Raw genomic sequence first — 14,712 nt, 5'->3', positions numbered from 1 at the left:
TAACAATACAAATTGATAAAACACGAGATAGATATAGTGTTTTAAGGATTGCTAAAATAAATGTAAAAGATATATTAATATAGTAAAGAAAGTGATGGATTAGCCAAAACTATAGTAGTAGTATTTTATCTACGCTTTCTATCACTCAAAGGGGTATGGATCAAGTAAAAATAGATCAAATGATAGGAGTTATCAAGGTCTTAGAAATTAGACTATCTTATAACTTCGATCCTTCAAAGTAAAATCAACTTCTTAAAGCCAAATTAGAAATTAGAAAATTCTCTCTTCTACCAATGTTTTTCCTCACTTAAATATATTAGTATATTTTTAGTCACACATAAGCACTAATCTTTTTATGAAAGCCTTCGATATATTGGTATGAGGGAAGTCTTAATACACCAATACTAACCACAAAATATTCACTTTTTCATACTATAAATTTGTAGTGAAGATAACAATCAAATACTACTAAGTATGTTTCATTAACATGCAAGTCTAGAATATCAAATCATCATCTCAGCAAAAACAGCCCAATAATAATTTAAATAAGGCCTCTTAAATGATGGGCTGAGACAAAATGTCGGAATTATGGGAGTATGTAATATTATGTGTCTCTGGCTGTTCCCTATTTCACATTCTCATGAAATCCATTTTATTATGCTACAAAAAAATAATACTATAGTACTATATGATATCACCAATCATGGTGGAATCACCCCCACGAACGAAATCGTTTGAGATTCTGATTTCATGTGTAATGCGATTATAATTAGTCGTGTAGTAGTATTCAAACATCCACATATCTATGGGAAGTAATAAAAAATAAAATGCAAAAGAGGGAAATTTGGCAAATAATACCTCGAATATCAAAGTATATTATTAAAGCATCTCCAATGCAAATAGGCTAGCCATAGGTCAGCCACTCTCTCTCCCTGCCACGTCAGCAGCATTAAAAATTCACCTGCCACATCAGATTTAGGCCAGCCATAGGCTAGCCATAGGCCAGCCGCAATAAAAATAATTAAAAATATACTACATTTACGGAATTAAAATTACGATTAAATTACCGAATTAAATTTACGAGACATATACGGAAAAATTCATTAATTTTATTTAAATAAAAAAAAGTACATTAACTAAAAATCAAAAAAATTACATAATAAAAAAAATCCAGGCTTCCACACACGAGCCACCGCCCCACTCTACTCCTCACTAATTTATTAAAAAAATACATTAAAAAATGTTAGTATGCCTTGAATCTGTTATAGTTTGCCGCTAGCCACCCGACGGTATGACATGTTTCTGTTTTAGGTCTAAATTTTGTATTGGGCTAGTTGTTGTTGTCCATCGCTAGATGTTGCTCTTGTACAAAAATTTAGAGATAGAGAAAATCGCGTTTATATAGTTTTTCAAAAATTAAAAAAAAGAATTAAAAAAAACATTTAAAAAAAGAATTAAAAAAAATAAAAAAACGAATTAAAAAAAATTTAAAAAATAGCACTGGCCGATCGCTGGCCGAACCAGCACGCCACAATGCCGGCCTGCGCATCGGCCAGCGCGTCACGATCGGCCAGCCCACGCCGAAATTTTAGCCGATTTCCCGCTGGCCGCCTCCAATGGTTCGGCTAGCCGGTCGCTAGCCGACCATTGGAGATGCTCTTAGGGCGAATGTATGGTTTAAAGAATTTTATGTAATTATTTAAATATGATCAAATATAACTAGTGCTACATTTCGAGTGATATTAAAATTGGACAACTAATTAATTGACCAAATTACATTTATTTCCTTGTTGCGTTAAAGAATATAAATACCATTTCACAGAAAAAATTGTATAATGAAACATCATGCAAAAATTATTGTTCTCACACATGTATGAAAGTATATTGCGTCCATATAGAAACAATAATTCAACTTTATTATTTTGATTGGTTCATCAAAATTAGTAGTATGTTTTTTATTGATAGAAAATTGTATCACTAGTCTCTCTATCCACTTCATCGTACTAAAATTCATATCGTCTACAAATAAGACTATTTTAAATAGACGAGTGAAATATAAGATAAGGATATATTTTGTTTCATCCAAGGATATATTTTGTATCATCCCTTTTCATAAGGTATATACTTTTCTATTTTAGTACTACTTTTTTTATTAATAGTTCCGTTTCGGATAGTTTATCGAAGTGGTGTGTTTATTTTTCATAATTATTTTCGTAATGTCTGTATAATTAATGTTTTAAAAAGAATTAAATGTCATTATCCACTCATTAGGATTTTGTTAATCTTCAATAGCTAGGCAATAGCAAACAAAAGACAACTTAGAAAATGGCACCGGCTATCGAATGCTGTGTAACCTGTAAAGTGATTATTTACTGATCCATATGCTAAATAGTTTCGTTTATTAAACTGTTTAGTGGGCCAAATAAATTAATTAATGAAATTATATACTACTATAAGGTAATCATAGCAATGATCAACAAAAAAGAAGTAAGTGAAACAGACCCATTGAATTATAATCACATCCGCTATTTTAATAGTGTTAAATTTCGATAGAAATGAAATTTGCTGATTCATATGCTAAATAGTTTCGGCTTTAAAACTGTTTAGTGGGCCAAATAAATTTGATTATGTAAGGTTATTATATAGCATTATAAAAAAAAGGTAAGTAGAACAGACGCATTGATTTATAATCATATCCACTATTTTAATAAGTATTAAACTTGGATAGAAATGAAATATGCTGATTCATATGCTAAACAGTTTCAATTTTAGAACTGTTTAGTGGGCCAAATAAATTAATTAATCGAATTATATGTAAGGTAATTATAGCATTGATTAAAAAAAAAAAGTAAGTGGACCCTTGAATCATAATCGTGCTCGCTATTTTATTAAATTCGATAGAAATGAAATATGTTGATTCATATCATCATATGCTAAATAGTTTCATTTTTAAAACTGTTTAGTGGGCCAAACAAATAAGTTAATCAAATTATATCATTATATGTTAGATAATTATAGCATTGATAAAAAAAAAAGGTAAGTGGAACAGACCCATTTGAATTATTAATCATACCCACTATTTTAATACTCTTAATTTAATTAGACCAATTTCATTTTCTTGGATCTAGAAAGAATTTATCACTACTTCCGTTTCAATCTTATTGATCTTATATTTTATACGAAAACAAGTTATTATCCGAAGTTTGTAAATTGTATAGTTCAGATTATTTTACTTTGATTGAAACTAATTGTAAAAAAAATTAAGAATCTAAATTTATATAGTAAGTAAGTAGTAGTATTTAAATATATACTAAAAAAATCAGAAATAATATCAAAAGTTCGTAAATATTTACTTAATTAAATTAGACAAGTTTATATAAGGTGTACGGCTAATGCACGAACAATCCGAGTGATTAAAGTAATCCACATAGGAAAATCACAACCAAATCATACAATAATTTAAAATATTTACACCGGAAAATCCTAATTTAATAAATAAAAAGCGATGGCAGACATAGAGAACACAACACGCCTCTATTATAGCACCGGAAATCGCGGCCACTAACCTAACTAGATTGCCACTTCATAACAATATCTCTAATTACCAAAAAATTTTTAAAAAAATAATATTCTTAATAATTGTTTAAAACAGAATAAAATCAGCCTGAAAATGAATCTCATCGTATCAAAATGAATTCATCGTATCGAAATGGCACGTGGTTTGTTCAATGTTTTTATCGAAATACGAAGCAAATATTTGTATTTGCAACTTGCAAATACAAATCCAAATCATGCATAGTTGGCACTATCCTCTATTTTGATTCATGTAATCTCAGTGATTTGGTCTGTATAATTTTGACTCAATTTTCTATATTCACTTCTGAAATTCCATTACGCTTCCTTCCTTCCAACACTATAGGAGAAGAATATTTCAAACTTTCTTCAAGTGTGTCTCATATCATGTGAATCTAATTATAAAATAATTTGTTTTTAGACTAATCTTGATTTTGATTGCACATAATTCACATAGGATTAAGTGAACGGACCCTGATAAATGTACATACATATTTACATTAAAAATAAATTTATAAATGTGAAAATATATCTTTTTTCTAAGTGGGTGAGAATATAGAAAATCAGATGTAGAATTAAGTGAAATAAAAAATCTGATGAGCACCAAAAGTCAAAAAAGCTATAACTAGTAAGATCAGTAGTAGTGTTGGGAAATCCATAAAGATCATATTTCAATAACCCAAGAAATAACAGTTGACTTAGGTAGCATGATTGCCCCTTCTGCTGTATATAAAGGCAATCACTCAAACCCATTTTCCTATCTTCCTCATCAAAACAACTTACACTTCAAACCCAACTCTCCAGTTGCAGAAAGCACAAGATAACCAGATGATTTGTATGTATGCAGACTCCCATTTATGCACATTCACCTTCATCCTATGTACCTGCATATGGATCCCACTCCACCGTACGACTCAATTGCTCGCCAAAATCCTGGCCTTCCTCGTCAACCCCCACCATCAACTCCCGGACGAGACTCCTTCCTGCAATCTCGATCTCCCAGTTTCACATTTTCGCGATGTGGACAATGAGGAGGAGGTGGAGGAGGAAGAAATGTGTTCAATTTGCTTGGTGGAGTTCGAGAAGAAAGATTTGGTTAACAAGTTAGTGAGGTGTGGGCACACGTTTCACGTGGAGTGCATGGAGAAATGGCTCGAGACGTGTCAATTCACCTGCCCCTTGTGCAGATCGCGCCTGCTGCGCCACCCTAGTTCTACTCTGCCTCATTGCCATTCCTAAGCCTTCCTTTTATTCACATGTATATAAGCTCATTTTGACTAAGGAAAGGATGCTTTTTTTCTTCTTTATTCAATGTTTGGGCTTTGCATTTTCAATTTTGGTGAATATAGGATTACAACAAGGAAACATACACCAGACATCGTTGTAAATGGCGCATTAGAAATCAGCTACTGCTATTTTTGGGCTCGCCCCCTAAAGAAGTTGACAGTTCACAATGTTGCCTAATTACATACACATGCTAAGATATAGTAAAGGCAAAACCTGGATCCACTTGTTCATTCGATGAGCAAAAGTTCTTCTCTTGTTTGCATAATGTAGCGGAGTTGGAGCAGGTTCAAGCAGAACAGAGCACGCCAAATTCCTGAACCAAAATACAGTCAGTAACTCAAACAGAAACCACAAGCAAATCATACATAATCAGAAAACGGATTACTCTGTTCATGTATCATATACTACTTGCGCTGTTTGTATATAATTTTTACTTTCCTTTGGAATTATTTATATCCAGTTTGAGCTGGGATTATATCTCTTGTATGAAAACAAGAAACAAACCAAATAATAGAAATGTTTGATGCATATAAATGAGAAAAGGATGGGAGATCTAGTACCTGGGGTAAAGAAAAGAAGGCAGCAACCTACCAATTAATTTGAGTTTGCAACCTTGTCCAAATTTATGCTATTATTTTTAGGTCTTTGCATAATCAAATCTTGGTCTATTAAAGGATGCTATCATATACTCCATTATCTTCAAAACAGAAAAAACTTAATACAAAGTGACCAGATAGTTGTAAGAGACTACTCTGAACATATACAGCAAACAAGAAACTTTTTTATAAACAGAAAACCAGGTGTCAAAAGACTCTTAGCAAAGTTTTTCTGATAACGTCCTACTCAATCAGGGTTTACTGCAAAAACAAAGCAGCATCCACTCACCAAAAGCTAAAGAATAAATAAACATAGTGTACCACTACAGCGACAACGCACAAACCTCATCGTAATCCAAAAATCTCTTCAGGAGGATCATAAACACGTTGATCAGGAAATATTTCCTCAAAATCTTGCTTGACCTTGTTCCTCAACAAGGGATGCGGAAGTAGCCCCTTCAGTAATATCCTAAATGGCAACTGCTCAGGAAGATCTGGAGACTTTTTCATATCCTCGTAGACATTCATGGCGTCGGCAGGAGAACCATACTGTAAGAAACCACGAATAACTTCTGTATAAGTCTGGGAGTCAGGAAACAGATCTTCCTGTCTCATACTTTGCCACAAATCCATCGCATCCTCCATCTTTTTCCGTCTAGCCAATGCAACAATCAAATCCTTATAAAGGTAAACATCAGGTTTGTACCAGTCTTGTTTCTTAATCACCTTAAACATCTGAAAATACCACAAATTTCAGAGTGGTCAGACAAAAAGGCAGAAGCAGATGCCAATATGTAATGTATATGAGTTACCAAAGCAGCACATGAAATTCGAATAGAGTCCATGAACTTGATCAGTAGGACACATAAACTCACATAAGCAATGACAATTTCTATTCTGTTCAAATTCCTACTCTCTGTTTCCTCACTATTTGAACATGAGGCACACTCTGATGCATCCACCCTACTTAAAACCTAATTGAGGATTCATAAATCCTGATTCTGGTGGATGAACAGAAGTTTTTGCCTTTGAACATAACGATATAAACTTACATAACGATATTCTCCGTTTCATCACTAGTTGACCATAAACACAAAAACACACATACGAAATGTCATTTTCTATTCTGTTTTGATTTCCTATTCTCTGTTTCCTCACTATTCAAACACGGGGCACATTCTGGTGCATCCACCCTACCTTAATCCTAATTGAGGATTCATAAATCCTGATTCGGGCGAATGAACACAAGTTTTTGCAGTTTTTGCCTTTGAACATAACTATATAAACTTACCTAACCGATGCCTCAGAAATCATGATTCCAATGCATATTTAAGCAATCAGTAAAGATATTAACTTCAATAAACTAAATAGCTTCAAAATCAATAGATATATGTCAGGTCAGAGATACAACAAATGCAAGCCAATTGCAAAACCAAATTAAGCAAGCACGAACACAACCAATACAATAACATGTGAATTGCACATCACAATGCAAATAGACAACCACTTTCGCTAGGAAACTCGACGTATGAGCACAAGGAAACAGTGACACTACAATGTACAACCAGCAATGCACGAGGTACAACCAAAATCAAAATTCAATTCACCTTGACGGCGAGAGACACCTCCCCCTGGCGCTCGAGCTCAGTAAGAACGGCGACCATATCCATTTTCAGAAGCCTGAGCACGTGCGTCTTGATGAATTTATCAAGCTTTTCGTTTTCGTCTTTGAATCGTTTCATGCCTAATATGACGAAGAGCGCCTCCTTCCCGATGAGCTTCTTCCCTCTCCACAGCGGGCCTCTAGGCCTTCCGTCGTGGTAGGCCCGGCCGCAGCCCAATTTCGGCCCGAAAGCATCACTGATGGTTGATTGTGTTGGGGGTGGAGAAAATAGAGGAGCCGTAATGGAGCTGCGCAGGGATTTCGAGAATAAGGAGCGGTTGGAAAAGAGGTATGCGGCGGCGATACATCGCGCCCTAGATCTTGAAACTATGCCGCCGATTTGCATTCTCCGGTGGAGTAGCGGAGAAAGGGTTTAAGGGAAAGACCGAAATTGGGGTTTTGACCTTCAAATCGTTAATTCGATTTATTAATAAAAATAATGTAAATTGTTTTAACCGATTTACTTCATCCTTTATTACTAGGAGTACTATCTAAGAATTATTTAAAGAGTTTGCTTCACCATTTTTCCTTTGTTTTTTTTATTTTTTGCCAAATGTGGTTTTGAATTTTGATGCAATTACATTCATAATTAAATGTTGCAATTAAGCTTAAGAGAGTGGTGATACTAATCATACTACTACGCAGTGGTTCATCATATAAATCTCAAGTTCCTTTACTTGTAAAATTCCATACTAATAACTAGATAAAGTTCATGAATACATTGCAAATTTTGTTGAATTGAATGAAGATGCATAGAATAAAACTGAAACATCACCGTTTTCTACTCTCCTTAAATAAAAAAATACACTTTCATGCTATCAAATAGCAAGGTGTGAAGAATCTATACATATATCCATCTGAGAATCTCAAGAGCTAGAGCAATCACACCCAAAACTCCCAAAACAGCACCATAAACAAAATCCCATGTCTTGGGCGTCTTCTGATTGCCAATACCTTGAAATATATTTACAATGATGAGAACAATGAGGGCATAGCCGAGTACGTTATGATAGATGATCCAATATCTCCGGCCTTCGTGTTCCTCATCCGGCTGCAAACACATGCCTAACAACTGATCCAATGTGAACAAATGTCTCTGAATACAAGACTAACTAATGTTCATGTTTTTTACCTGAAGAGTAGCCAGTGCAAATATTAAAGTTCCAAGAATCCCATGGCTGCTCATATGGTGATGTTCATTCTTGATGGTTATTCCGATACCCCATCCGAGCGTGCCAAGAATGAACCCTGAGAACTGGGACATGATGTGAAGATTGTACCAATCGTTGCTTGATTCTTTAAAGTATCGTGCAATGATTGCGCCTATCGGCAAGAGGACTCCCCACCCCATGATGTTTACAGCTCCATGGATCTGTCATTGATTGATGTGATCAGATTGGAGGGGTTTGATAGATGTTTTTATCAATCAAAAGTAGCTTACTCTTCTCAAGGCGCGATGCTTGTAGTACTGGTGCTGCTTCGATGGCCAGGCTCCAGTGATCCCGTTGCTTCGATTCTCCAGAGATGCGTTGTTCTTGAGTTGCTCTTGGTGGTTGTGGTGAAGTGAAGGTAGAGCCTCAGCACACATTGTGGAAAGTAGTAGTAAGATACAAGGGAAATTCATGCTAATATGATTTACTCTGTTGTTGCCTTTCTGTAAACTTTGAAGTTGAACACAACTATGTATTGACAGCTACTGCTGTGTACAGTAGAGCCATCTCTTATGCTTTTGTAATAAAAATAGTGTGATATCCTTTACTTGTTTGAGAGGGAAAATGTTTGTCAGCCAATCATTTAGATCATAATGCTGTCTGATTTTATTCCAATCTTCAGCATCTCTCTTTTCCTACAACCTCCTAATATAGAAACTCAACACTTTTATCAGGTAACTTTTCACATAAGCACGGAAGAAATGAAACATATATTCTGTCAATCTTTTCATCCTCATAGTGATTTGTCTTATGTTTATAAAAAACCAACAACATAGAAAGAGATATTATGTCTTGAGCTGCGTAATACATCTCCGAGTTACAACTTCAAGCCTTCTTGAAGATTTCCTACCGGCCCTAGTCGTATATGTTCCTGAAGTTTTTCAATAGCTCCGGAATATCATAGCCGAGCATGTCGTCCACAGCTTGAATCATCTTTGGCTTCAACTTTTCAAAGTCGTCGATGTTGTAGCGACTCAAGACCTCCCTAAATTGTTCCACGTTTGGAAAGTCTCCGGCTGGGAGATGGTGTTCTCTTTGAATCTACACACAAGATTTGTGTCACAAAGAATTCAAGTGCATTTTGGTGGGAAGCAGAGAGGGAAAAATGGATTAGACGTACCTTTTCGAATTCACCCTCAAGATTATCCATTAGTCGTCGTTGAGCCTTAGATTTGCCCATTAACGCAGGCATCTCTTTCTTGAGATGGCTAATGATATAAGCATGGATCTTGGCCGCTCTAGCGCGTTTCACAAACTCGTTAATCTGGCAACATATTTTTAAAAGAAAAACAACTAGTGGTATTAGATTACATTACCAAACCAAAAAGAGAAATGAATTGAGGTATTTAAAGATCTACTTACCCGGCGATCACAAGCCTTTTTGGGTATATCGATCAAGTCTACAAGGAGGTCATCTTGCTCTTTCTCAAACAGTTCCTTTCCTACAGGGCCAGTAGCTGCTTCGTTCACAGGCTTGTCATTAAACGATCTGGTAGAATCATGTATAAAAGATCAATCAAGAACTGAAAAAGTGACATTTTGGTTATAGACCTAATCCAAGATGTAGAAGACGAAGACTTATAAGTCAATGAGTAGAAAAAAGAAAGACCTTTGGAAAGAAGAAGACTAATGTCAATGGAAGCATATACCACAGATGGACCAAAATGTAGTTTTTTAGAGAGCACAGACCACATAATATTAGTTTGCTGCGAGTCCAACCATTGATCATTTAATCGTATCATGTTTTTGAAATAAGATTGGAATTCAATAAGAGAGTGTCAAATTAGCCAAAAAAAAAGTTCAATAGATGACCCTACCCAATATAGACCCGGGATACTTCTGGAGTATTCAGAACTTTTCCAAGTGACCACATCAAAGCACCGTAGACTCGCATTAACTGCAAGTGAATCAAAAGGTTCTTCGGTTAAACTAAATGAGAAAAACATATATAGTCATAGTGAAACTTGTAGAAAATAATCAACTCTGATTAGTAAGAACTTGCCTGTTGTGTGTCAACTTGATCTGCTTTGTTCAGAACAACACGTATCTTATCATCGTGACCATGAAGGGATGAAATTACACGTTTGAACTCATCACTGATGTCAAGCTTATGGGGATCGAAGAGGAGGAGTATTAAGTCACATTTTGCGGCAAACCATGATATGACACCTGTGAAATCATAGCTTCTCTGTGTCCGTTGCTTTTCTCCAGATAAAACCCCAGGAGTATCCACAAATGTTATATGTTGAAGCAGCTACAACCAAATAAAGTTGCATCAAATAAATTGAGGAAAGCTTGATTTGATATAATGATACACATTAGCATGACAGAAAAAACTTACTGGATGTGGCATTTGGGAACACTCAAACTTGGACAAAAATGATCCACCGAAAGTAGTCAAACCAGTAAATGGCAAGTCAGCATGAACAGCAATAGTGTTTCCCGGGATGCTCCTCTCATCCGGCCCAGACTGAAGACATCAACAAGAAGTGTGTCAAACATAACACAAATTGAATAGAAAAAAGCAACTTAACAACACAAACAACATACTGCACCTAAACTTTAATTGATTAACAAAAATCTAGCCAAAAAAAATCAATCAATTTGAAAATGTGAACATACTCTATTAGGATCATGTTTCTAGCTGCCATAACAAATATGCATAAAAAATGAGAAACAGTACATTTTAAGATTACAAATAGAGAAACAAGCACAATTCTACTTTTGAAGAAGATGACCATGAATTTCAATTCTACTGTTTCTTAGCATGCATAAAATCACATCTTACACCAGTTTTAGATTCAATCAAGGAAGACATAAAAAATTATATATAGAAACAGATCATGATTTTCGTGTACCATGACAACAATAAATCGGTCAGTAGTCGGTTCAGGTCCAATATGAGCCCCTATAAAGAAAGAATAAAACATGTTTAGTAGAAATAGAAAGCATGTTTAAGCATAAATGAATAAAAATACAGGAGCAATTATAAATTTTATTAGTATCATTTACTGTAACATAAAATAAGCGTATTTAACCTGGGTAGCTGGATTGGAGCAGGTGCTTTATGAATGTTGTTTTCCCAGTTGAATACTGACCCAAAAGCATGACCATCGGTTTTGCATCAAAATCACTAGTAGTCTTGAAAGTAGAGATAGTACAAGCATGGTCAGCCAATGTCTCTCATAAAATAATGAATAAAAAACTTGCATACAAGAAAAGAAATAACAATGTGTATCTTTGTTGTATAAATGACTCACCAAAAATGGGGATGCAAAATCATTAAAACGGTACATAGCTTCCAGTGGCTTCAGCTTCTCATTGTACAACATCTTCAAGCCATCAACCACTGAAGTGACTGAATTGAGGGAAGTATGGTTCTGTAACTTAATAAAAGCAACAAGTCAGCCTACTCTTCAAGGTTGAATGGGCATATGTGCACAAGCAAGACACGCAACATGATAGAAACTCTATACACACTTTAAGTTAATATTCCATTCACAAATCCACTATGACTTGAGAAATCAAAATCGTTAACTATTTCAAATTGCCTGTAGCTAAAATTGTTTAGCATAGTGCCATCACATATATGGTTATTCACCAGTTTTGATGCAGGAGGGAGAATGATAAACACAACAAGGTTACTCCAAATGCAGTTACCTTCTTACTAGACTTTGTGCCAAACGAACTCATTGGTTTTGGTGGAGCTTGATGGATGTTACCTGCAATATAGTGTTAGCGATATTTTTCGGAAGAATGCTAGTAGTATCATATTGACAAACTGAATTTAAAGCCGTCACTGACCATTGGTTTCAGAATTTTTGTTTGATGCTTGATAAGTCTTGTTCTGGGTAAGAGATGTAAAATAAATGTTATTGGAGCATACTACTTTCTATCACGAAAGCAAGAAGTTTAGTGTACTTACTTCCATAAAGGCATTCAAACCTGCCATCTGTGGAGGATCCAGTGTCTCCAAATAGCCTGCAAGAGCTGTAGGTAAGAAATCTTGGAATAATGAAAATGAGAAAAAGAAAAGAAGTTTTCATGGAAGATATCTCTTATCATCAATCATCACTTAGCAATTATATAACCAAAATTCAGACTGCTGCATCTATTAAAATGCAGTTCTCAGCAGAAAGAAGAAAGAATAAATACAAATAAAATGAATATAACGAATAACATAATGCTGGCTTAATTGTTCCAGTAGTACTAACTATATTACTTTGATGAAAGGTAACATGTTTCTCCACTTGCCTGTTCTTTTAAGGATATCTGAGTTTAGTTCATTTCCTTCTTGTGCAAAGGATATGAGCTGGCAAAGGAATCATTTAACAAAATAACAGAATATGAGTTATCAGGAATCATGCATAACTTTTTTAATCTCAAAGTGTTTTTCTTAATTGACTAGAACCTGCATTGCAGTGATGAATTCCTTCGGACCTAGATATCCTTGTCGCTTGGAATCAGCAATTGCCCAGACCTAAAATTACAACAATGCAAAATAATGATGATACAAAGAGGAAAACTGCAGGGTAGAAACACAGTAATACTACAAAAGACTGATGAGAAATGAGCAATAGCTGATCTCTCAGATACAGGCTGCCGGCTGGTCAAAAAAATTCAAAAGAAAGCGGATAATGTTTTCTTTCATTTATATAAGATAAGTGGGGAAACTTACATGATCATTTCAGAAAGAAGAAAAGAGCTCTACACATTCCGTATTCCTTACTGATATCTAGAGTATGCATATAAATACTATACCAATTTTCATCTCTAATAAATTGAAGACTAGACAAACAAACGGAATTTTCTGTAAATGGTGAAAGTAGAAGCTCTTTCAATCTGCACAAGATAGATATGAGAACTAATGCTTTTTTTGTGAAGTTCGTTCAATAGTTTCTAGAAAATCACAAAACTCTTGCGCTACATCCAGCAACTAAAATCGAAAATCACAAACTCTAGCGCTTCATCCACCTAAAATATTAATAATACCTAAAATCGATACTCACACCTCAATAAGCATAATCATTATTCACAATAAATCAAACAAAACGGAGAAAATTGAAAAAAAATGAGGAGCTCGTATCAGTATACTAAACCTGCTTGAGCTCAGGTTTCGCTAAACCCGACATGGCAAAGAAACTCGTCGCATCATTTCCAGTTAACCGGCCGTCTCGATCTGTAAACACAAAAAAACTGAATTACACGGCTAATATTCCATAAACGGAAACATTGCAACTAGGAAATAAAACAAATTTTAGAAAAGGAAAGAAGCAGAACCTGAATCGGCAAAGTTAAACCAAGTTTGATACATTTTGTGTTGCTCTTTGGAATACAAGTTTATCGAGCCTGAATCGATTTCCATTTCTCCGGCGAGAATTTGAATTGCTTGCTGGTGATAAAATTTGTGAATTTGAAAACCGTGAAAGAGGGAATTCAGTAACCAATATTATGGACCATCCTCTCTCTCTTCCCTGTAGTTCGATTAGTCCAATTTTATACAGTTTAAACAAAACTCGTGTTGCTAGCTATGATTACATAAAACTCAAATAACTAAAATTTTGAATTGTTATGATTATAATAATAAATTAATAATTATTTGTAATCGTGCTTTTATTATGAAAACCTTAATATAATTATTTCAATTACGAATCATAATAATAAATTAATAATTATATTCTCGATTAATAACTTAGTATTAAATAAATCTTATTGTTATTTTAATTAATAAACTTCAATCATTGTGTCATTTAGTTAATTAAATTTAATTGATTAATATGTGTTCAAAATTCAAATAACTTTCCTTCATCAATATTACTTTCTGTACAAACAAACAAGCTCTTATATAATGTATGTTGGAATCTTATCCTAATGTAAATGTTCCTATGTAAATTCACCTCAAAGAAAATCTGTATAACACATGTTAAAATATCTACGTATTAAAGTAATATCATGCGTAGTAACGCAATTACATATATTATATATAGAATTTTGTCGTGTATAGCATGAGATAAACTTTTAATTACTTGGAATATTTGAAAAATCTAAAGATTGCGATTCCCCCCACAATTAAGATTTTAAAATTTACTACTATATATCTTACGTATTTGGAGTAATCTTTTTGGCATGCCATTTTGACTTTTTTTTATAGTATCATTTGAATGTTGATAAACAAACATTTAAATTTGGATACCGTTAGTTTTCCACCAGAGTTAAGATTTTGATGCGAATTGTCTCTTGTCATTGATGATTGGTTTGTCAATTTTTTATTTTGGTATTACGATAAGTGTTTAATAAGTATTTTTTTGTATGTTTTTTAATTTTCTACAAATAGATACTATACCAATTTTAGTCTATTTGTAGAAATTTCAATTTTTATTTA

At 34.2% G+C, this 14,712-nt stretch overlaps 3 protein-coding genes across 4 annotated transcripts; all 3 read right to left on the bottom strand.

The window, feature by feature from the left end:
• Positions 1 to 4,844: 4,844 nt before the first annotated feature.
• LOC125201083 (protein THYLAKOID ASSEMBLY 8-like, chloroplastic) lies at positions 4,845 to 7,527 on the bottom strand. The gene is made up of 3 exons (XM_048099000.2): positions 7,064 to 7,527; positions 5,801 to 6,191; positions 4,845 to 5,173 (listed from the first exon to the last, which is right to left on the bottom strand). The coding sequence occupies exons 1-2, from the start codon at positions 7,463 to 7,465 to the stop codon at positions 5,802 to 5,804; spliced, it is 792 nt and encodes a 263-aa protein (XP_047954957.1). The 5' UTR covers positions 7,466 to 7,527; the 3' UTR covers positions 4,845 to 5,173; position 5,801.
• Positions 7,528 to 7,877: 350 nt separating this feature from the next.
• LOC125200983 (cytochrome b561 and DOMON domain-containing protein At3g25290-like) lies at positions 7,878 to 8,902 on the bottom strand. The gene is made up of 3 exons (XM_048098840.2): positions 8,561 to 8,902; positions 8,252 to 8,491; positions 7,878 to 8,191 (listed from the first exon to the last, which is right to left on the bottom strand). Exons 1-3 carry the CDS (start codon positions 8,741 to 8,743, stop codon positions 7,961 to 7,963), a joined length of 654 nt encoding a protein of 217 aa, XP_047954797.2. The 5' UTR covers positions 8,744 to 8,902; the 3' UTR covers positions 7,878 to 7,960.
• A 123-nt stretch (positions 8,903 to 9,025) lies between these two features.
• LOC125201458 (EH domain-containing protein 1-like) lies at positions 9,026 to 13,792 on the bottom strand. Of its 2 annotated transcripts, none has more exons than XM_048099579.2 (16): positions 13,611 to 13,792; positions 13,430 to 13,509; positions 12,742 to 12,810; positions 12,585 to 12,642; positions 12,256 to 12,311; positions 12,135 to 12,177; positions 11,991 to 12,052; positions 11,591 to 11,716; positions 11,369 to 11,471; positions 11,189 to 11,238; positions 10,672 to 10,800; positions 10,333 to 10,584; positions 10,148 to 10,227; positions 9,693 to 9,819; positions 9,451 to 9,594; positions 9,026 to 9,371 (listed from the first exon to the last, which is right to left on the bottom strand). In XM_048099579.2, the coding sequence occupies exons 1-16, from the start codon at positions 13,693 to 13,695 to the stop codon at positions 9,186 to 9,188; spliced, it is 1,650 nt and encodes a 549-aa protein (XP_047955536.2). In that variant the 5' UTR covers positions 13,696 to 13,792; the 3' UTR covers positions 9,026 to 9,185. The 2 variants fall into 2 exon arrangements, with proteins under 2 accessions (XP_047955536.2, XP_047955537.2); XM_048099580.2 differs by having other exon boundaries at positions 11,591 to 11,710.
• Positions 13,793 to 14,712: the final 920 nt, after the last annotated feature.

Source organism: Salvia hispanica, chromosome 2 (assembly GCF_029641045.1).
Source record: "Salvia hispanica isolate PSC_SH4W2 chromosome 2, Shi_PSC_v1, whole genome shotgun sequence".
Classification (NCBI taxonomy): Eukaryota; Viridiplantae; Streptophyta; class Magnoliopsida; order Lamiales; family Lamiaceae; genus Salvia; species Salvia hispanica.
Note: the sequence above shows the minus strand (reverse complement) of the source record. Positions and strands in the feature narration are given on the sequence as shown.